The sequence below is a fragment of the Pelophylax lessonae genome, assembly GCF_965119305.1.
Source record: "Pelophylax lessonae genome assembly, chromosome: 10".
NCBI lineage: Eukaryota > Metazoa > Chordata > Amphibia > Anura > Ranidae > Pelophylax > Pelophylax lessonae.
This window is the reverse complement of record NC_138777.1, coordinates 237,460,633-237,484,174: the sequence shown is the minus strand read 5'-3', so window position 1 is coordinate 237,484,174 and position 23,542 is coordinate 237,460,633. Positions and strand designations below refer to the sequence as shown.

The 23,542-nt window shown below is 46.1% G+C and overlaps 1 protein-coding gene across 1 annotated transcript in view; it reads right to left on the bottom strand.

Annotated features, from left to right (window-relative positions):
- The window catches only part of CDH15 (cadherin 15), a 76,460-nt gene that overhangs the window by 2,774 nt on the left and 50,144 nt on the right, over positions 1–23,542 (bottom strand). The window contains exons 5-13 of the mRNA XM_082269601.1: positions 20,980–21,140; positions 19,747–19,875; positions 17,183–17,368; positions 16,089–16,342; positions 12,501–12,643; positions 9,049–9,285; positions 7,564–7,803; positions 6,343–6,479; positions 2,592–2,756 (exon numbers count right to left, since the gene is read on the bottom strand). Of these exons, the coding sequence (XP_082125727.1) occupies positions 2,592–2,756; positions 6,343–6,479; positions 7,564–7,803; positions 9,049–9,285; positions 12,501–12,643; positions 16,089–16,342; positions 17,183–17,368; positions 19,747–19,875; positions 20,980–21,140 (1,652 nt within the window). The remainder of the gene's footprint in view (positions 1–2,591; positions 2,757–6,342; positions 6,480–7,563; positions 7,804–9,048; positions 9,286–12,500; positions 12,644–16,088; positions 16,343–17,182; positions 17,369–19,746; positions 19,876–20,979; positions 21,141–23,542) is intronic.

Sequence of the window (23,542 nt, the reverse complement as noted above, 5' to 3'; positions counted from 1 at the left end):
TAAGGGGGCTGAATAATTTTGCACGCCCAAATTTTCAGTTTTTTATTTGTTAAAAAAGTTTGAAATATCCAATAAATTTCGTTCCACTTCATGATTGTGTCCCACTTATTGATTCTTCACAAAAAATTACAGTTTTATATCTTTATGTTTGAAGCCTGAAATGTGGCAAAAGGTCGCAAAGTTCAAGGGGGCCGAATACTTTCGCAAGGCACTGTATATCCTCTGCAGCCAAGAACAATAGACCCCCGGCAGCAACAACAGATCTCCCCACAGCCAACATCAATAGACTCTCCAGCAGCCAGCAACAGTAGACCCTTCCCTCAACAGTAAATCTATCTCAAAATACCAACCTAATCGCTCTCAAAACCTCCTGTTCTCTAGCTCCCTCGTCAACTCCTCCCATACTCGCCTCCAGGACTTTCCAGAGCTTCTCCAATTATATGGAACCCCATTCTGTCCGATTATCTCCTACTCTATTAGCTTTTAGACCACATGTGTCAAACACAAGGCCCATGGGCCGAATGCAGCCCGCCAGGCCATTTCATGTGGCCCTCACACCTCTCCTGCCATGGCACCCCCCTAGTCTCGCCCCATGTTGTCTCAGCAGTTGGCAGCAGAGAAGATGACAGAACTCCTCCCCCAGATCCTGCACGTCACTGTGCAGCCGTGGAGGCACTGGTCTCTTCCACCCTCCTCCCCCATCTCAGGAGTCGGCAGCAGAAAGAAGGACAGAACTTTCTACAGATCCTACCCCTCTGTGTACAGCTGCAGCACCCCTTTGTCTCCGCATCCCCTGGTCTTGACATTCAGCAGATTCTGGCAGTTGACTACAGCCCTCCTCTGGTCCTCTTCCAGACTCTGCACTTTCTGCTTTCCAGCCCCTTCCCCGTCTTCTCCCCGGCAGAAGCACAAGATAAGAGGGGTGAACTATAATTTAAAGGAGGGTGGGGGGCTCTTGACATCGGATGTGGGGAGTGCTATGGACATCCAGTCTTACAGATATACCCGGCCCTTTGAAGGCAACCATAACACTGATGTGGCCCGCAATGAAATTGAGTTTGACACCCCTGTTTTAGATGATCCCTGAAAACCCTCCTCTTCAGAGAAGCCTATCCAACCCACACCTAACAACTATACTTTCATTTTCTCCATGAACTCATCCCCCACGGTTATTGCCTTTTGTTTCACTTGCCCCCCCCTTCTAGATTGTAAGCTCTAACGAGCCGGGCCCTCTGATTCCTCCTGTATTGAATTGTATTGTAACTGTATTGTCTTCCTTCATGTTGGAGCTGCGCAAACTGTTGGCGCTATATAAATCCTGTATAATAATAATAATAACAATAATCTCTCCAAACAATAACAGTCCCCTCAGCAACAATAGACCCCCTCTGCAAAAATAGATCCGCTCCAGATAGAATAGATCCCCCAGCAGCCAGCATCAATAGACTCTGCGGGAGACTGATGCCATTACATACAGTCAGTGCTGGAGGTGCCGGAACTGCATTTCCCCGCGTTCCTGCTGAAAATAAAGCCCTGCACATCCCTATTGGTATAATCAAAAGAATAAAGCAGAAGATGGAACTTTCAGAGGTGCATAAACTTCCCCAAAGACAACGCATTTCATATCTAAAAACAACATTTATTACAGTGCATCCGGGAAGTATTCACAGCGCTTCGCTTTTTCCACATTTTGTTATGTTACAGCCTTATTCCAAAATGGATTAAATTCATTATTTTCCTCAAAATTCTACAAACAATCCCCCAGTTGGGACAGGTATAGGATTGTGTATATGGGATTGTATGGTTGGGGGGGGTATAGGATTGTGTATATGGGATTGTATGGTTGGGGGGGGGGTATAGGATTGTGTATATGGGATTGTATGGTTGGGGTGGGTATAGGATTGTGTATATGGGATTGTATGGTTGGGGAGGGTATAGGATTGTGTATATGGGATTGTATGGTTGGGGAGGGTATATGATTGTGTATATGGGATTGTATGGTTGGGGTGGATATAGAATGGTGTATATTGGATTGTATGGTTGGGGTGGGTATAGGATTGTGTATATGGGATTGTATGGTTGGGGAGGGTATAGGATTGTGTATATGGGATTGTATGGTTGGGGAGGGTATAGGATTGTGTATATGGGATTGTATGGTTGGGGCGGGTATAGGATTGTGTATATGGGATTGTATGGTTGGGGTGGGTATAGTATTGTGTATATGGGATTGTATGGTTGGGGCAGATATGGGATTGTTTGGTTGGCGTGGGTATAGGATTGTGTATATGGGATTGTATGGTTGGGGCAGATATGGGATTGTATGGTTGGGGCGGGTATAGGATTGTGTATATGGGATTGTATGGTTGGGTTTTTCATTACTGTTTTGGGTTGAACCAGATGGACTTGTGTCTTTTTTCAACCTGACTAACTATGTAACTATATGTAATTTTTAATAACATTCAATTACAATATGATTTGTGTTGCAATTGTATACGCTATATTGTTTTTTCTTTATTTGCTGTTTTTTCCCCACCACAAAAGTAGAGTTACCCATAGAGCAAGGGGAAAAAAACAATATTTGAAAAACTCACATCATGTATGAAGTCTGCGATGTCGGAAGGACGGTCGGACGGTCTCCGTGGGTAGCGAGGCAATGTCTGGCTGTAGGGTGCATCTCTGCGGATGGGGGGCTTTAGACGGGGTGATGGCGGCACTGGCATGGAGGGGTTCCTGAGCCGATTCATATCATAGGCGTCCTGTTTAAGCACAACAGATTATATTATTCCTAATGAGGTTCTCAGGTTAAAGCTATTAGGTCATAACCCGAATCAGACAAGGAAAGCCATAACATAGATTAAACACATGCAAGACTCACCCAAGCCCTACTGTCATTGCTGTCGTGCAAAAAATATGGTTCCTGAGGAAGGCTACGGCCGAAACACGTTAGCATTCATGGACACTGTCATTGCTGTTGTGCTAAAAATATGGTTCCTGAGGATGGCTACGGCCGAAACACGTCAGCATTTATGGACACTGTCGTTGCTGTTGTGCTAAAAATATGGTTCCTGAAGAAGACTACGGCCGAAACATGTCAGCATTTATGGACACTGTCGTTGCTGTTGTGCTAAAAATATGGTTCCTGAGGAAGACTACGGCCGAAACACGTTAGCATTTATGGACACTGTCATTGCTGTTGTGCTAAAAAAATGGTTCCTGAGGAAGGCTATGGCCGAAACACGTTAGCATTCATGGACACTGTCATTGCTGTTGTGCTAAAAATATGGTTCCTGAGGATGGCTACGGCCGAAACACGTCAGCATTTATGGACACTGTCGTTGCTGTTGTGCTAAAAATATGGTTCCTGAGGAAGACTACGGCCGAAACATGTCAGCATTTATGGACACTGTCGTTGCTGTTGTGCTAAAAATATGGTTCCTGAGGAAGACTACGGCCGAAACATGTTAGCATTTATGGACACTGTCATTGCTGTTGTGCTAAAAATATGGTTCCTGAGGAAGGCTATGGCCGAAACACGTTAGCATTCATGGACACTGTCATTGCTGTTGTGCTAAAAATATGGTTCCTGAGGATGGCTACGGCCGAAACACGTCAGCATTTATGGATACTGTCATTGCTGTTGTGCTAAAAAAATGGTTCCTGAGGAAGGCTACGGCGGAAACATGTTAGCATTTATGGACATGTCATTGCTTTTGTGCACCAATAATAGTTTGCTTTAAGAAGAAGCACCGAGTGGCCAGCTTTTTGTTGGAATAATTTTATATAGATTGCAGCCTTGCCCCAGGTAAGAGTGGTCATTCCCTTTTTATGCAATGGTGGTTTGCAAAGGTAAGTTGGTCATCAAGGCCCCAATGTAAGTATAGGAAACAAGGAAGGCGTGTGGGCCCAGCGCATTATCCACAAATCATGTTTTGTTAACCTCATGCTGACCGCCCGCCGCAGTTTTACTGCGTCAGTCTGGCTCGGCTGCGCGAATCGACGTAGGGGTAAGTCAGTTTGCGGGAGCACTCCTGGGGGCAAGCGTGTGCCACCAGAGGTGCGCTCCTGCCCCCACTAGACAGCGGGGATCCATGGGACCAGCGGCCACGATTGCAGCCGGGCACCCGCGATCGCTCCCCGCTGAGAGAGGGCGGTCGGATGTTGTAAACACAGCTGACTGATCTTCTCTCTGAAATGATCACAGAGCGCCTGTGATCCTTCTATATAGGATCACATGTCTCTATGGTAATTTCATAAGTCCCTCCCCCCACAGCTAGAAAGCACCCCCTAGGCTCACACTTAACCCTTTTATCTCCCCTGGTGATAACCCCTTCCCTGCCAGTGTCATTAGTACAGTAACAGTGCATATTTTTAGCACTGATTACTGTAGTAATGTCACTGGTCCCCCCAAAAGTGTCAAAAATGTCAGTCAAGGGTCCGATCTGTCCGCCGCAATGTCGCAGTCCCGCAAAAAAAAATCGCTGATCACCGCCATTACTAGTAAAATAAATAAATAAATAAGACATTAATCTTTCCCGTAGTTAGTAGACGGGATAACTTTTGCGCAAACCAATCAAAATACGCTTATTGCAATTTTTTTTAACAAAAATATGTAGCAGAAAACAAATTGGCCTAAAATTATGAAAAATTTTATAGCAGAAAGAATTGTCGCTATTTTTTTGTTTATAGCGCAAAAAAATAAAAAATCGCAGAGGTGATCAAATACCACCAAAAGAAAGCTCTGTTTGGGGGGAAAAAAGGACATCAATTTTATTCAGGTACAGCGTCACATGACCGCGCAATTGTCAGTTAAAGTAACGCACTGCAGAATCGCAAAAAAAATGGCCTGGTCATTAAAGGGGTAAAACCTTCCAGTCCAGAAGTGGTTAAACATTAATGTGCGATTATTACCGGCTCTGGATGGAAATTTGTTGCTGATTTAGAAATTGCCAGCAGAGGAGCGTTATTTTGATGTCAATTTTCGATTTAGTTTTAGTTATAGTCTTTTGACTAAAATGTAATTTTAGTTTTAGTCATATTTTAGTCGACAAAAATATTTTAGTCAACTAAATTAACACGACAGGATAGGCAGCAGGAGGGGGAACATTTTTTAAGCTTAGTTAGACTTAGGCTGAAATTCTTCTTTAATTCACTCATTAGCACTATGGTGGAGGTCAGCCACACCTCCTGACCTTTGACCGCTGAGACCACACCTCCTGACCTTTGAGGTGTGTCCATAACCCTTGTCCTAAGTCCACACCCTCTTCTGTGTCTGAACTGGCAATAGGGCAACCCTTACCCCGAACCCTAACTCTAAACCCTAACCCCAAACCCTATTTTTAAACCCTAACCCCAAACCCTAACCCTAAACCCTTACTTGAACCTCAACCCTAAACCCAAACCCTAAACCCTAACCCTAACTCAAATCCTAAACCCAAACCCTAACCCAAAATCCAAACTCTAACTCGAACCCTAAACCCTAGCCCCTAACCCTAAACCCGAACCCTAAACCGAACTCTAACCCTAAACCCTAAACACTAACCCTAAGCCTAAACCCTAACCCGAACACTAACCCTAAACCCTAACCCTAAACGCTAACCCTAACCCGAACACTAACCCCTAACCCTAAACGCTAACCCGAATACTAACACTAAACCCTAACCCTAAAACCTAAACCCTAAACCCTTACTCGAACCCTAAACCCTAACCCTAAACCCAAGCCTGAACCCTAAACCCTAACCCAAACCCTAAACCCTAACCCTAAACGCTAACCCTAAACGCTAACCCTAACCCGAACACTAACCCTTAACCCTAACCCTAAACGCTAACCCGAACACTAACACTAAACCCTAACCCTAAACCCTAACCGCTAACCCGAACACAAACCCTAAACCTTAAACCCTAACCCTAAATGCTAACCCTAAACCTTAACCCTAACCCGAACACTAACCCTAACCCTAAACGCTAACCCGAACACTAACACTAAACCCTAACCCTAAACCCTAACCCTAACCCCTAAACCCTAACCCTTAACCCTAACCGCTAACCCGAACACAAACCCTAAACCTTAAACCCTAACCCTAAATGCTAACCCGAACACTAACCCTAAACCTGAACCCTAAACCAATCCCTAAACCCTAACCCTAAACTCTAACCCTAAACCCTAACCCCTAAACCTTAACCCTAAGCCCTAACCGCTAACCCGAACACAAACCCTAAACCCTAAACCCTAACCCTAACCCTTACCCTAAACCCTAACCCAAATGATAAAAACCCTAACCCTAACCCTAACCTATATTAGTATCACAGTCAGGGGAATATGATGTCTGTAGGTGATTGGTCTACCTGGTCCTCTTCTCCTCCTCCCTGTTCGTTGTAGTTGAAGACATTGTCCCGAACGTCATCCTCGGATTCGGACAGTAATCCCTTGTCGGCTGCATTTCTGGAGTTGCAACGAAACATGAGAAGCAGCAGAATCAACACTGCAAATACACGGAAGAAAACATCAGAGGTGAGCAAACCACCAGGAAAATCTGCAACATTAAATATCTCTTCCACCCACAATGGCGTATTTTCCTTACGGGTGAAGTGGAAGTTGGGTCCAACCCCCCCCCCCCCCCCCCCTCCCTTGCAAAGGCCTACACTGTGATTTAGGACACTTGAACATAAGCCAAGCAAAGCCAAGCTCATTTCCTAGCCCACCTCAATAGAACAGAATAGAATATAAAAGAATAGAATCGAATAGAAAAAAAAATAGACTGGTATAACAGAAAAGAATAAAAAGAACATACAGTAGCCATCTTCCAAAATATGAAAAGAATAAAATAAAACACAACAGAATAAAAAAGAATAGAAAATAAAGGAATAGGATAGAAAAAAAAATATAGATTGGAATAGAATAAAAAGAATATAGCCATCTTCCAAAATTTGAAAAGAATAGAATAAAACAGAATAGAATAGAAAAGAAAAGAATTGAAAATAAATAGATTGGAATATAATATAATAGAATAAAACAGAATAGAAAGTAAGAGAAAAGAATAGAAAAAAATGAAATAGATTAGAATAGAATTTAAAAAATAATATAGCCATCTTCCAAAAAAAATAAAATAAACAATAGAATAAAACAGAACAGAATAGAAAATAAAGGAATAGAATAAAAAAAATATAAAATAGATTGGAATAGAATAAACATGGAGGTAATCCCACCCCCGCACTGTGTACAATGGAGGTAATCCCACCCCCGCACTGTGTAAAATGGAGGTAATCCCCCCCCGCACTGTGTAAAATGGAGGTAATCCCACCCCCGCACTGTGTACAATGGAGGTAATCCCACCCCCGCACTGTGTAAAATGGAGGTAATCCCACCCCCGCACTGTGTAAAATGGAGGTAATCCCCCCCGCACTGTGTAAAATGGAGGTAATCCCCCCGCACTGTGTAAAATGGAGGTAATCCCACCCCTGCACTGTATAAAATAGAGGTAATTACACCCCGCACCAGCAGAGGCTCCCATAGTTTGGCACACAGAGGTGACACCCACCCTGAATTGGGTACATGGGGACACTCACCCAGGAGGAGGGCGATGCTGCTGATGATGATGATGAGGGCGGTCAGGCTGATGCCGGTTCCTGAGCTGAAGAGCGAGGCTGCGCTGCCACTACAGATGCCCGCACCGTCACACTGGCACACGGTGACATTCAGCACGTGGAGCTGTGCCAGGGGTGGGTCTCCAGAGTCTGACACCAACAAAGGCAGCGGGTAGAGGCCAGGTTCCACCTCAGTCAGCAGTTCCAGCATGGCGTGGGTACCTGGGGGGGGGGAGAGACCAGAATCACACCTTTATCACCCCTCTCTCTGCACTCCTCACAACATCAGCCAGGATTTTATGTCTTCCTGTCCTGGTGACACCAAAGATATTTCTTGCACTGTTGTCACCAATACAGGAAGTTCTGACTTTACCTTTACTCTCATTGTGGGGCCCTTTATTACGGTCCCGCAGCGGGACCCTTTCACAAGTTCTGCAGTGGCCCCCCCTTCCTGCCATCTTGGGGCCTCCCCACGGTGGTGGAATGCCAGGGTCCGGTCGCAAGTGTGACCTTTGCGATCCTGGAAGTTCACCCACTGGTGTCAGTAGTTTTTATTTTTTGGTATTTTAATTGTATTCTTTTTTATCATTTTATTTTTTATTTTTTACAATGTCACTGACTATGACTCTGTCCATTCAGAAAAGGAAGGAGCTGGTAAATTACATATTTACTGACCCTTCCTGGTTCTCTATTGTGACACATCCCCTGCAGCAGCCGGCAGCAGAGGGGAGGGAGCACAGTGGGAAGGGGGGGGGGGGACCAGGGTAGGGGAGCACAGTAGGGGGGGGCACAGTAGGGGAGGGGGGACCAGGGGAGCACACAGGGGCCTGGAGACAGCAGAACACAAGTGAACTGGATAGGAGGAGTGGAGGGGGCAGCATACAGAGGAACCAATCTCCTCCATTTTCCTCCTGCAGCTACAAGAGGAAAAAGGAGGACAGTGATTTCTCTACATGCTGCCCCCTCCCCCCTCCTATCCAGGTGTACAGGGAAGCCGCACAGGCCCCCTGGAGCATGGGGCCCAGTTGCAATTGCAACCCCTGTAGTTATGCCCCTGCTTGGAGGCGCCCCCTTTTCTCTTTTATACTCTGTAGCTCCTCCTGGATTTTGCCCCTTGTGGAGGCGCCATTTGTGGATGGACATTTTATGGTTATACAACCAATCACATTGCTAGAATCTTTTTCAATGGACGATAAACTGAAGGACTTGTGGAAGGAATAATCCGAGTTTCCATTATTTCTCATGGGGAAATTCGCTTTGATATAAGAGTGCTTTGGATTACAAGGATGTTTCCGGAATTAATTATTCTTGCAATCCAAGGTTTTACTTTAGCGTTATTTTTCATGCCTGAGGATTACAACCACTTTCAGAATATTTCTGGCTTTGTGCAAAATCCCCCCCCCCCCCCCCCCCCAAATAAATCCACCCATTGCTTTGCATATACTTAGAGTCTCTTTTCTAGCTCACCATTGAGGTCGCTGACACTCCAGTTGAGGGTCCACACCCTGGAGGACTCATCCAGCTGGAAGCGGAAGGGGTGGGCCTGGGGTGGCAGATCTTCATCGGCGGCACTCAGCAGGGCGCCCTGGCCGAGACGCGGGTCACTGCACAGCTCCGCGGAAAGCTGCTGTAACACCGGAGCGTGGTCGTTCAGCTCCACCACCTCCACCGAGAGCGTCCCCGTGGCACTGAGTGGGGGGACGGCTGTGAGAAATAAACAGTGCAGAGTGGATCTAAATAGCATCTTTGTTGAGATGTAAAGATTATTTCACCAATCAACTTCTATTAGTGTCTCCATTTATTTTCTGTTAAATATACAACTGAAAGCATTCTGTTAGATCGGTTTAATAAATGTGAAAAAAATTATGTTGATCCTGCCAGAAATCTTGTGAGCCGCTAACCCCTCTGTGCTCTTTGCTTGTGCTGCACATATCATGGCTGTCTGTGGATTACAGAACACCTCCCCCCCATGTTACAAAGAGAAGAGAAGAAGCAAAGGTGCTCTGTAGTCCTGCTTGTCCCAGGTCAGAGGTCTCCAAACTTTCCAAACAAAGGGCCAGTTTTCTGTCCTTCAGACTTTAGTGTGGCCGGACTGTGACCAGTGAGAGTAGAAAATGTTCTGGGGTCCAGCTGGACTAAACGCTTTCCTATCTTTGGTGTCAGTGGGAGGAATAGTGTCCCATCATTGGTGTCAGTGGGAGGAATAGTGTCCCATCATTGGTGTCAGTGGGAGGAATAGTGTCCCATCATTGGTGTCAGTGGGAGGAATAGTGTCCCATCATTGGTGTTAGTTGGGGGAATAGTGTCCCATCATTGGTGTCAGTGGGAGGAATAGTGTCCCCTCTTTGGTGTCAGTGGGAGGAATAGTGTCCCATCATTGGTGTCAGTGGGAGGAATAGTGCCCCATCATTGGTGTCAGTGGGAGGAATAGTGCCCCATCATTGGTGTCAGTGGGAGGAATAGTGTCCCATCATTGGTGTCAGTGGGAGGAATAGTGCCTCATTATTGGTGTCAGTGGGAGGAATAGTGCCCCATCATTGGATTCAGTGGGAGGAATAGTGTCCCATCATTGGTATTAGTGGGAGGAATAATGCCCCATCATTGGTGTCAGTGAGAGGAATAATGCCCCATCATTGGTGTCAGTGGGAGGAATAGTGCCCCATCATTGGTTTCAGTGGGAAGAATAGTGCCCCATCATTGGTATCAGTGGGAGGAATAGTGCCCCATCATTGGTGTCAGTGGGAGGAATAGTGTCCCATCACTGGTGTCAGTGAGAGGAATAGTGTCCCATCATTGGTGTCAGTGGGAGGAATAGTGCCCCATCATTGGTGCCAGTGGGAAGAATAGTGCCCCATCATTGGTGTCAGTGGGAGGAATAGTGCCCTATAATTGGTATCAGTGGGAGGAATAGTGCCCCATCATTGGTGCCAGTGGGAGGAATAGTACCCATCATTGGTGTCAGTGGGAGGAATAATGCCCCATCATTGGTATCAGTGGGAGGAATAGTGCCCCATCATTGGGGTCAGTGGGAGGAATAGTGCCCCATCATTGGTGCCAGTGGGAAGAATAGTGCCCCATCATTGGTGTCAGTGGGAGGAATAGTGCCCTAACAATTAGTATCAGTGGGAGGAATAGTGCCCCATCATTGGTGCCAGTGGGAGGAATAGTACCCATCATTGGTGTCAGTGGGAGGAATAATGCCCCATCATTGGTATCAGTGGGAGGAATAATGCCCCATCATTGGTATCAGTGGGAGGAATAGTGCCCCATCATTGGTGCAAGTGGGAGGAATAGTACCCATCATTGGTGTCAGTGGGAGGAATAGTGTCCCATCACTGGTGTCAGTGAGAGGAATAGTGTCCCATCATTGGTGTCAGTGGGAGGAATAGTGCCCCATCATTGGTGTCAGTGGGAGGAATAGTGCCATATCATTGATGTCAGTGGGAAGAAGAGTGTCCCATCATTGGTGTCAGTGGGAGGAATAGTGCCCCATCATTGGTGTCAGTGGGAAGAAGAGTGTCCCATCATTGGGGTCAGTGGGAGGAATAGTGCCCCATCATTGGTGTCAGTGGGAGGAATAGTGCCCCATCAATGGGGTCAGTGGGAGGAATAGTGCCCCATCATTGGTGTCAGTGGGAGGAATAGTGCCCCATCATTGGTGTCAGTGGGAGGAATAGTGCCCCATCATTGGGGTCAGTGGGAGGAATAGTGCCCCATCATTGGTGTCAGTGGGAGGAATAGTGCCCCATCATTGGTGTCAGTGGGAAGAAGAGTGTCCCATCATTGGGGTCAGTGGGAGGAATAGTGCCCCATCATTGGTGTCAGTGGGAGGAATAGTGCCCCATCAATGGGGTCAGTGGGAGGAATAGTGCCCCATCATTGGTGTCAGTGGGAGGAATAGTGCCCCATCATTGGTGTCAGTGGGAGGAATAGTGCCCCATCATTGGGGTCAGTGGGAGGAATAGTGCCCCATCATTGGTGTCAGTGGGAGGAATAATGCCCCATCATTGGTGTCAGTGGGAGGAATAGTGCCCCATCACTGGTGTCAGTGGGAGGAATAGTGCCCCATCATTGGTGTCAGTGGGAGGAATAGTGCCCCATCAATGGTGTCAGTGGGAGGAGTAGTGCCTCATCATTGGTGTCAGTGGGAGGAATAGTGCCCCACCATTGGTACCAATTGAAGTTATTTCCCATTAGATTATATGTGCATTCATGTATATGTAAACATGTTAAAGAGTAACTCCACTTTTGCTGAGAATAAACCCCTCCCCCCTCTGGGTGATCTCCGTACATTGCAGTGATTATAACAAACTTTGTTGCATATTCCTCCCTTTTGTCATTCTGAAGAAATAGCTGTGTGTTTCTCTGTGTCCAAGTTCAGAGTGAATGTGAATGGGAGTGACTTTATAATTATCAATCAGCTGCTGCACCTGCAGGGCTCTATCAAGGAAAGTGTCAGAGTGTGCATCCCTTTAGACATGATTTCCCTTTAGGAGTATCTCACCAATAATGACATGTATTGTGTTTTTTGCATACAAATTTAAAAAAGTGTATCCCCCCCCCCCCCCCCATAAACTGCATTTTAGAAACTGCTGCACAAATACAGGGTGACAAAAATTTGCAAAACCCACCAATTTATTCTCTAGGGCCTCTGATTTAAAAAAAATCTATATATGTGTGTGTGTGTGTGTGTGTGTGTGTGTGTATATATATATATATATGTATATATATATGTATATATATATATATATATATATATATATCATGTTTGGGGGTTCTAACTAATTTTCTAGCAAAAAGAAAAAATATCCCATGAAATCAAAAAGTGTCAGAAACTGGGCGGTCTTCCACTGGGTCACCTGATGCAGAAAAAACACAATTATATAAAGGGGGACAGGCGTGCGTTTAGGATTTCTCACCATTGTCAGTGGCTCTGATCAGCGCCGTGTACCACCCCCCCTGCAGGAAGGGGGACTTTGGGTCCATGGTGTGGGTGGTCCATATCTTTCCGGTCTGTGGATCCAAGAGCAGCCAATTTGCCGGGTCAGAGACCAAAGAGTAACTGGAGAAGGAGGACGCGGGGATTTATTAATGGAGGCAGCTTTGTAATATCAGACATTAAAACGTTCCTAGAATTTGTCTCAACCACAAACGTGCGTTCACCAGCCTAAACCAACAATTTACACCGATCATCATGGGGGGTACACAGAATCTCACATATTCCGGGGTAACCACATATGGACCACCTGCCGTGTATTTACGTCGGTACTTTGACGTTAAAACCGGGGTTATGGCGGCAGATAACAGATAGCTGCCATAACCAGGGTATTTTTTTCGTTTGTAATAATTTTTATTAAAGCGGAGTTCCGGCCACGGGGGTGAAATTTAGATAAAAATCCCCCCGGGACAGTCAGGGCTAGTACATTCCACAATGGATAGCCTCTGAACTGTCCCGGGTTGCACTTACCTTTTAGAAGAAATACTCACCTTGAAAATGTCTTGTCCAGCGCTGCCATCTCTGGTGTGGGCAGTTGAAGCCAGCGCGATCCTCTTGTGTGTCCTCTTCTCCCAGAATGCCCTGCACCGGCCCTGCTCGTCACTTCCGGTGCGGGCGCGTCATCCCTCCACAGCTTCTGGGCATGCCCAGAAGCTGTTTAGCAGGGAATGACACCGGGAGTGACAAGAGGGGCCGGTGCAGGCGCATTGATTCCTGGGAGCGATGACGTTCAGCTCCCAGGAATCAATGCAAAAAGGAAGTGACGGCGCGGGCCGCGGCCGCAGAGGGAGGAAGTGGAAGGAAGGTGAGTATATTTTCTTCAATATCAAGGTAAGTAAACAAAAAAAAAAATCGTAACTATGCATTTATTTTTCAGGTGACCAAGAGCAAGCGGATGGCCCAAAATCGATTATGTCAATTTTGTGACCGAAACTCCGCTTTAAGTTTTCAAAAACAAGGGTAACAATCACCAACAAATCAAACATGTCAAATTCAAGTGAACATAAAACGTATCATAAATAACACCGGCAACAATGGTCAGTGGAACATCATAGGTACATGAGGCATGCATGGCAAAAAAGAAATATAGCACGTGTGCCAGGTGATCAACTCGAGGAGCAATAACTGTCCCCAACACCGATAGCAACCAGAAAGTCCAGGACTCACGGCAGCCCCGTTCAGGCCGCCGCCCGGGCGCTCCGGAAAGGTGGACGTCTTATGGCCTCATTGTAGCTGAATCACAAAAATAACCAAGAGGACAAGAGGAGTAGAGACAAAGAGAAAGTAAAGGGGAAACGGAAAAGAAAAGAAGCAGGAGGAGGAAGAAGTAAGTGTTGGAGATACAACAGCTTTCAGCTTAGCACATTAACTGCAGTTCACAAATAGGACACTAGATGTCGCTAATGCTCAGTGATATGCTATGCATTTCTATGATGTGTTGTAATATCCTGTACACTGTACTGAAATTGTTGGTTATCTCTTCCTGTTCTGTTGTTCTTATTACAATGAGGTGACATCTTTGATTTCTGTGTTATGTTCCAATAAAGAAGCCAGTTCCTGTTTACTCCACAATGTCTGATCTGAATGGACTCTGCTGCACCCAGTGATCACACTCTGCAACAGTAAGGACAGTCCAAGAGTGGGCACTTACTGGGCAAGTTGACTAAGCTGTATAGGCTGAAGGGGCCCCTGTGGCAAAAATTACAAAGAGGCCGATAGGTAGTGGATCCAGGGTTCCCATACGCTATCAAATTGGCAGCGCCTATCCACAAGAGTGGCCGAGAGGCGTTCGCTTAGCATGATCCAGGTCAACTTATCTTTGACAAGGTCAAACGGGACAGTAGGGGACCGCCATGAGCACGCAATTGCCAGTCTGGCTGCCATAAAGATAAACGCCACCAATTTCCTAGCCCGGCGGGGCACCGGCCCTGGAGAATGTCCAAGCAAAGCCTGTTCAGGAGACTTGGTCAGGTTAACCTGAGTGAGAGAATATATAAAGTTATACACCCTGATCCAAAACCTCTTTACCTTGGGGCAGGTCCACCAAATATGTAGAACCATGCCCCAGAGGGCCACAGCCACGAAAACAAGTCGCCGGGGCCCCCGGAGCATAAGCAGCTATACGTGTCGGCACCATATACCATCGCATTAAGACCTTAAAATTAGCCTTTATTAAAGAGGTATTGACATATATGACCTAGAGGCATTCTGGGCCATCTGGAGCCAGTCCTCTAGTTCATAAGTGGAACCAAGGTCCTGTTCCCATTTATGCATATATCATAGTTTGACAGAGGTGGAGGTAAGAATACCATATATTTTCGAAATGTGTCCAGTGTGCTTATCATAGGACCTACACAAATATTCCATCGGAGTGGAGGTAGTGAGATCAGAGATGGACTGTAGAGAGCAGGCCAGGGTATTTTTTTAAACAGCGGGCGGTCTGCTTTAACATAACGGTGGTCCCAGCGGGGGATTCGCTATGGAATCACCTTTATGGGCGGCGGGAGAGGTAACTGCCATGTTGGAAAAGCCAAAGTTGTCATTGGAAAGCCATTAACTGCCATGATGGAAAAGGCAAAGTTGCCATTGCTAAGCTATTAACTGCCATGTGGGAAAAGCCAAAGTTGCCATTGGAAAGCCATTAACTGCCATGTTGGAAAAGCCAAAGCTGCCATTGGAAAGCCATTAACTGCCATGATGGAAAAGCCAAAGCTGCCATTGGAAAGCCATTAGCTGCCATGTTGGAAAAGCCAAAGCTGCCATTGGAAAGCCATTAACTGCCATGATGGAAAAGCCAAAGCTGCCATTGGAAAGCCATTAATTGCCATGTTGGAAAAGCCAAAGTTGCCATTGGAAAGCCATTAATTGCCATGCTGGAAAAGCCAAAGCTGCCATTGAAAATCCATTAATTGCCATGATGGAAAAGCCAAAGCTGCCATTGGAAAGCCATTAACTGCAATGTTGGAAAAGCTAAAGCTGCCATTGGAAAGCCATTAACTGCCATGTTGGAAAAGCCAAAGCTGCCATTGGAAAGCCATTAACTGCCATGCTGGAAAAGCCAAAGCTGCCATTGGAAAGCCATTAACTGCCATGTTGGAAAAGCCAAAGTTGTCATTGGAAAGCCATTAACTGCCATAATGGAATAGCCAAAGTTGCCATTGGAAAGCCATTAACTGCCATGATGGAAAAGCCAAAGCTGCCTTTGGAAAGTCATTAACTGCCACGTTGGGAAAGCCAAAGCTACCTTTGGAAAGCCATTAACTGCCATGATGGAAAAGCCAGAGCTGCCATTGGAAAGCCATTAACTGCCATGTTGGAAAAGCCAAAGTTGCCATTGGAAAGCCATTAACTGCCATGTTGGAAAAGCCAAAGTTGCCATTGGAAAGCCATTAACTGCCATGTTGGAAAAGCCAAAGTTGCCATTGGAAAGTCATTAACTGCCATTGCTAAGTTCAGAAATAAATAATGGATCTATGGTGCCAACATCACAACACGTGGGACAACAGCTCACCGGATGTCCTGGGCCAGACCACTGTCCGGATCTACAGCGATGTACACCGCGACGTCACTCCCCGGGGGGCTCCCCTCTTTCACTCTTGCCAGCATGGGATTTTCCAGGAAGACGGGGGGCTCATTTAAATTCTTCACAATCACAGTGACGCGCGCTTTTGAGCGGGAAGTCCGGGGAACCGAAGGAAGGAGCTGGACCTCATTCTGAACGGACACGGTCAGGTTATACATGGCTGTCCCCTCGTGATCCAGAGGCTGCAGAATACAAGAGAGAGGCATTTTACTGAGCTTTGTGATGTCACTGGATACATTATAATACAATGCGAAAACACCTAGAAAACATGACTTGTTAGAGACTTGTGCTGCTCCTGCTGTAATACTCTCCTCCTATCCAGTGCTGTGCCCACAGACTTACCACTCAGAGATCTGACACTGGCATAGATCCCAACTATCCCTAATTTAGAGGGACTGTCCCTGATTTGGAACAAAGTTCCTGTGTCCTCCTCATTTGTCCCTCATTTTGGTCTGATCTATAGAGTTGTATATAAAATGCGCTATTTATCTTTCAAAAAGTATTTCCCAGAGCTAAACCTTTCATCCAATTTCTGCATTTATTAATGTCAAAAGCCAGTATCAAGGAATAAAAGTGGTTAACCACTGAAGGACCAGGCCTATTTCTGACACATGAAAATTTAAAAATGGCGCCTCCTAGTGGAATAATTCTAAGAATGTTTGATTTACAAAAATTAAATTAGTTAAATAAATAAAAGGAATTTAAATTAAATAAATACGGCTGCCATCAATTTATTAGTGTATCCAAAAATATAATAGAAAAAAAAGGTAATTTGAGGCTCCTCAATACATATAACGGTGACAGACACTCAGGGCTGTCTTTAACACAGGGCAAAAGGGGCAGCTGCCCAGGGTCCAGTCATTGGTGTGGGGCCCAAAAAAGCTGCCCCTTGAGCCCACACTGCCCACAAATAGTTGATAAGTGGATTCAGGAGGGCCCAAGAAAATGTTTGTCCATGGTCCAATCAATATTAAAGACGGCCCTGCAGACACTGACCCCCAAAGTTTGGATACTGCGATTACCTTGACAACAGACAGGATCCCCTCATTGGTCTGGGGGTCTGTGTGAATTGCAAAGGCACCCTGGGGGTCCCCAGCGGTGATAGAGAATTGCACCAGCCAGTTGGGGGAGCCACGGAGGTCTCGGTCTGTTACGCTCACTCTGCCGATATCCACACCGCTGGTCTGTTCCGGAACCTCCAGGAGGAACTGCAAACACAATGACAGGAAATGGAGATGAGACTGGAAAACTACAAATATAAAGATACAGTAAAACTTTGGATTGCGAATATAATTCCTTCCAGAAACATGCTTGTAATCCAAAGCACTCGCATATCAAAGCAAATTTCCCCATAAGAAATAATAGAAACTTAGATGATTCCTTCCACAACCATTTATTCATAAATCCTTCAGTTTATAGTCCATATAAAAAGATTCTAGCAATGTGATTGGTTGTGTAACCAAAAAATTTCCATCCACAAACGGCGCCTCCACAATGAGCAAAATCTGGGAGGAGCTACAGAGTATAAAAGAGAAGAGGGACGCTTCTAAATGCCGGTTTACCCATATGCAGTGGTGGACCGTCCATTGGGGGCGCAGGGACGACTCCCCCCCATCCATGCATCCGGCCCCCTAATCTACATGCAGGGCGCCGGACGCATGGATTCCAATGGGTTTTTTTTTTTTGAAGCACGTGATTAAAGCCAGAGGCTCTAATAGGCTGCAAAAAAGGGTGGGCTCAGGGCGCAGAGCATTGTGCTCCAAGCCCACCCAGTTGTATGACAATAGCGAATGAATATTCGCTATTATCACACTGATTTTCCTCCCAGCCAATCAGGAAGCGGGTCGTGAGACCCTTTTCCTGATTGGCTGAAAAGAGAAGCGATTTTACTGGCCATTGGCCAGGAAGAGGGAGGGGACGTACGGCCGGAAGAGACTCACAGACGCTCAGGGAAAGAGCAGGTAAGGATGCTGGCTGTCTGGCTGGGCAGCCAGCCAGCTGTCTGTCCTGGGAGGGGGTGGTAGATTTTATTGTCTGTCCGTCCCGCTGGGGGGGGGGTGTTGGTTTTGCCGCACCCCCAAATTTTTATTCACCAGATGCCACTACACATATGCGTTGTCAGACATTGCATGTGATTCGGGGCGCACTGCTCTGCAAATCACATGCAATGTCTGTGTGATGCAAATTCAGCCAATCAGATTGTACAGATTGTATGGCTGAATTTGCATCGCATTCAGACCAAAGTCACACAGGACCCTTTTTTTGGTCTGCCCCAGAATCGGATCACATGGCTGTTCACACTAATGCGATCCGATTTCTGTCCAAACGAATCTGGGGGTGTAGTTAACTCCCACAGTTCACATATGGCAGTGCGAACTGCCTGCGAGTGGATTCGCAGGGTTCCCGCATTGCACCAATGTGAACCGGCACTGAGTGTAGCAATGCGGTTACATTTAATGAAGGTACAAAATTTAGCAACTCACATGGTTGATGATTAACCGATTGCTCACCATCCACCGTAATTTTACTGCGGCAGGCAGCCCCTCCTGAGTGAAGCGACGTAGCTTTACGTCGGTCGTGCGCCTGCAGCTAAGGGGCGAGCGTGCGCCACCCGGCGGCACGTTCCCACCCCCCACTTGGTAGCGGGGACTCCAATGCACAGGGCAAGCGGCTCCGATTGCCGCCTGACACCTGCGATCGCTCCCCGCTGAGAGAGAAGTACGATCACCAGTTGTAAACACATCTGACCGTTCTTCTCTCTGGAATGATCACAGAGCTCATGTGATCCTTCTATATCGGATCACAGGTCTCCATGATCATTTCATAAGCCACGCCCCTCCACAGTTAGAATCACTCTCCTAGGTACACATTTAACCCCTTGATCACCCACACTGTTAACCCCTTCCCTGCCAGTGTCATTAGTACAGTAACAGTGCATATTTTTAGCACTGATTACTGTAGTAATGTCACTGGTCCCCCCAAAAGTGTCAAAAATGTCAGTTAGGGGTCCGATCTGTCCGCCGCATTGTCGCAGTCCTGCTAAAAATTGCAGATCGCCGCCATTACTAGTAAAAAAATAAATAAACAATAAAAATGACAAAAATCTTTCCCGTAGTTTGCAGATGCGATAACTTTTGCGCAAACCAATCAAAATCCGCTTATTGCGATTTTCTTTTTACCAAACATATGTAGCAGAAAACAAATTGGCCTAAAATGTTAAAAAATTTTGATTTTTTAATTTTTTTTGTGAATGTTATATAGCAGGAAGTGAAAAATATTACGTTTTTTATTTTTTTCAGAATTGTCGCTCTTTTTTTGTTTATAGCGCAAAAAGTAAAAATCGCACAGGTGATCAAATACCACCAAAAGAAATCTCTATTTGTGGGGAAAAAAGGACGTCAATTGTGTTTGTGTACAGCGTTGCACGACCGCGCAATTGTCAGTTAAAGCCGAATCGCAAAAAAATGGCCTGGTCATTAAGGAGGTAAAACCTTCCGGGGCTGAAGTAGTTAAATAATAACTATAAAAGCAGCATAAACATTGTCTTCACAGCAATCTGATAATCCTGGGGTGCTGGCTGCGTTACCTCACTCTGTGTGAACTCCGGAGCGTTGTCGTTGAGGTCTCCTATGGAAATGAGGACTCTGGCGGTGTTGGAGAGCCCCTCCCCCAGCATATCGGCCACTTGGACAGTAAGGTTGTATGATCCCACTGACTGCAGAGACAAAGAGAGGAATTCATTTCTATACCATAGAGAGTACAGAGCAATCTGCATCAATCTAATGTTCCTGATACAACTAGAAACACTAATCAGAAACACTAATCAGTTCACCCACCTGTATATATATATATGCAGGGCTGTATTTTGGCCTAGGCCAACAAGGACCAGGCCTAGGGCGGCACTTTGCTGGGAGGCAGCAAAAAAGCCACCCCCCTCCACCTGAGACACTATTGGCCACTGGTTGCTAGAACCATCTCTCTCACCCCCTCTCTCTCACCCCCCCTCTCTCTCTCTCTTACTCAGCCCCCTCTCTCACTCTCTCACCCCTCCTCTCTCTCTCCCTCTCTCTCTCTCTCACAACCTCTCTCTTTCTCTATCACCCCCCTCTCTCTCTCACCCCCCCTCTCTCTCTCGCTCTCATCCCTCGCTCATCCCCCTCTTTCACCCTCCTCTCTCTCACTCTCTCTCTCACCCCCCGTCTCTCGCTCTCTCTCTCACCCCCCCTCTCTCTCATCCCCCCACTCTCTCATCCCCCCTCTCTCTCATCCCCCCTCTCTCTCATCCCCCCTCTCTCTCTCTCTCATCCCCTCTCTCTCTCTCATCCCCTCTCTCTCTCTCTCACCCCCCCTCTCTCTCTCTCTCTCTAACCCCCCTCTCTCTCTCATGCTCATCTCTCTCTCTCATCCACCCTCTCTTACTCTCTCTCTCTCTCTTCGATTCCCCCCTCTCCCTCATTCCCCCCATCTCTCTCATCCCCACTCTCTCTCTCCCTCCCTCACCCACCCCCTCTCTCTCCCTCACCCCCTCTCTCTCTCATCCCCCGTCTCTCTCTCTCCCTCCCTCACCCACCCCCTCTTACCCCCCCTCTCATGAGATGAGAAAAGTGCTATATATACTTTCCAGATTCACTGTATATGAGGCAATATTGGCGCGCTATATGAAGAAGTTGTGTCCCCTGCCCCCCCCCCCAACATTAGCATCCTCTGCCCACCCCCACCCCCCATTAGTGTCCTCTTTCATCATTGTAGGCAATGGCCCTATAAGCTCAGTCACACCTCTGTATAGGTGACCTCACTATATATATACTGTATATATTACCTCTCGGTCCAGTCCCACTTGAACGGTCCGGATCTCGCCGGTATCCTGGTTAATGCTGAACATTTCCGGACTCTCCTGCCGGATGATGGAATACTTGAGCTGTGCGTTGTCCGTCGTTGCATCATCAGCATCAGTAGCTATTACCTTCATCACCAGGGTGCCTGAAGAACACAGAGACCAAAATGGTGACGGGCGGTAGTTGTCTTAAAGTGGTTGTTAAGCCACTTTTTCTCTTTTTATAATTCCCTCTGTTAGATAACATTAGTCTCCCCAGTGGATGTCATTTATAAAAATATGCCGTATAATACCTTATTTAGGAGCACCGCTTGGCGCTCACGTGACTGCCCGCTGGTCTCCTCTCCCGATCTGATAGCTGCCAGGGGTGGGGGTGCTGGGTATCCCCTTCTGACGTCAGCCGGGACGAGGAGAGGAGGAGACCAGCGGGCAGTCACGTGAGCGCCGAGCGGCGCTCGTGAAAAAGGTAATATACATATCGATTTCAAATAATCTTTGCACACACGGATCCATGCACTTCTTTTATCCATTACAGTAAAACCTTGGATTGCGAGCATAATTCGTTCCGGAAGCATGCTTGTAATCCAAAGCACTCTTATATCAAAGCAAATTTCCCCATAAGAAATAATGGAAACTCAGATGATTCGTTCCACAACCATTTATTCATAAGTCCTTCAGTTTATAGTCCATATAAAAAGATTATAGCATTGCGATAGGTTATATAACCATAAAATGTCCATCCACAAATAGCCGCTTCCACAAGGGGATTAGAAGCAAAATCCAGTAGGAGCTACAGAGTATCAAAGAGAAGAGAGGCGCCTCTAAGTGTAGCAATATGGTTCCATTTAATGAAGGTACAACATTTAGCAACTCACATGGTTGATGAATAAAACAGGCACATCTAAGTATGCAGGCATCCGGGGTAAAGCTGTCCACATGGACCATCTTCTGCACCGCCGGCTGCCAGTCTGTAATCCTGACCGGGAAGACCACCCTGCAGTAAAGGGATCTGGAAGAGAGGGGCAGCATGGAAGGGATGACGTAGATGGCGGTGTGGAGGATGGTCTATGTGGACAGCTTTAGCCTGGATGCCTGCATCCTTAGATGTGCCTGTTCCAATCATCAACCATGTGAGTTGCTAAATGTTGTACCTTCATTAAATTTAACCATATTGCTACACTTAGAGGCGCCTCTCTTCTCTTTTATACTCAGCTGTGACTTGAGGCTACTTGTATATCAAGACATCGCTTGTAAACCAAGTCAAAATTTATTTGAAAATTTTGCTTGTCTTGCAAAGCGCTCTTAAACCAAGTTACTCTCAAACCAAGGTTTTACTGTATATGTCTGTTGTTATGTGATGTCACAATTGTGTTTTTTATCCTTTGTATAATAAAATGAATATGTTTTTTATATAGTGGTGTTGTGTCTGTATCCCTACAACCACACACATGCCGATATAGTCCCGCTTTTTTGGGGCCTTTCTTGGTCCTTGGTTTTTGCTTTTTTCTTGGTAATATACAACATATTATATAGCATATTTTTTTTAAATCACATACACTGGGAAGCTCAATGTTATATAACCAAGGGAACTATCGAAAGCGCAAACAGTTTTTTTTTACAGCAGGATGGGAGGATCGGGGAGCTGACATGAAGGGAGGGAGGGGGGAGGAGGACACAGGAGACAGAGAGGAGAGCTGAGGATGACGGAAGCATGTAAACTGACCACAGTGTCAGGGCTCAGCCGTCTGTATGTGATTACATAGTTACATAGTTACATAGTAGTTGAGGTTGAATAAAGACAATAGTCCATCCAGTTCAACCTGTGTAGGTGTGTGCGGCTGTAATCATCTCTCATACCCCTGAATGTTCTGATCCTTGAGATGTATGTCTAAGAGTCTTTTGAAAGCCACCATACTTCCCGCAGAAACCACTTCTTGTGGTAGAGAACTCCACAATCTTGTAGCCCTAACAGTAAAGAACCCCCTGCGTTGCCTGAGGTTAAAACGCTTCTCCTCTAATCGCATTGTATGTCCTCGCGTCCTCATGCAATCCCTCCGATTGAATAACTTTTTTTCTATGCCGAGATCACCATTGAGATATTTATAAATTGCTATCATGTCCCCTCTCAGGCGTCTCTTCTCCAGGGAGAATAAATCAAGCGATTGCAGACGCTCTTCATAATTAAGGTCCTCCAATCCCCTAATTAGTTTAGTTGCCCTTCTCTGGACTCTCTTCAGCTCCAACCCATCCCTCCTGAGGACTGGTGACCAGAACTGGACAGAATACTCCAGATGTGGTCGGACCAGAGTTTTATAAAGTGGAAGGATTATAGTCTTATCTCTGGAATACATCCCTTTCTTTATGCATGCTAATATTCTGCTGGCTTTGGCAGCTGCCGCTTGACATTGCATGCTATTGCCTAGTCTATCCTCTACTAAGTCTCCCAGATCTTTCTCCATTTTTGGTTACATATAAAGTGATTTGTGCATCGGTGACCAGTAGAGGGAGACATTACACAAATAATAAGCATGCTGTATATTTTACTGCC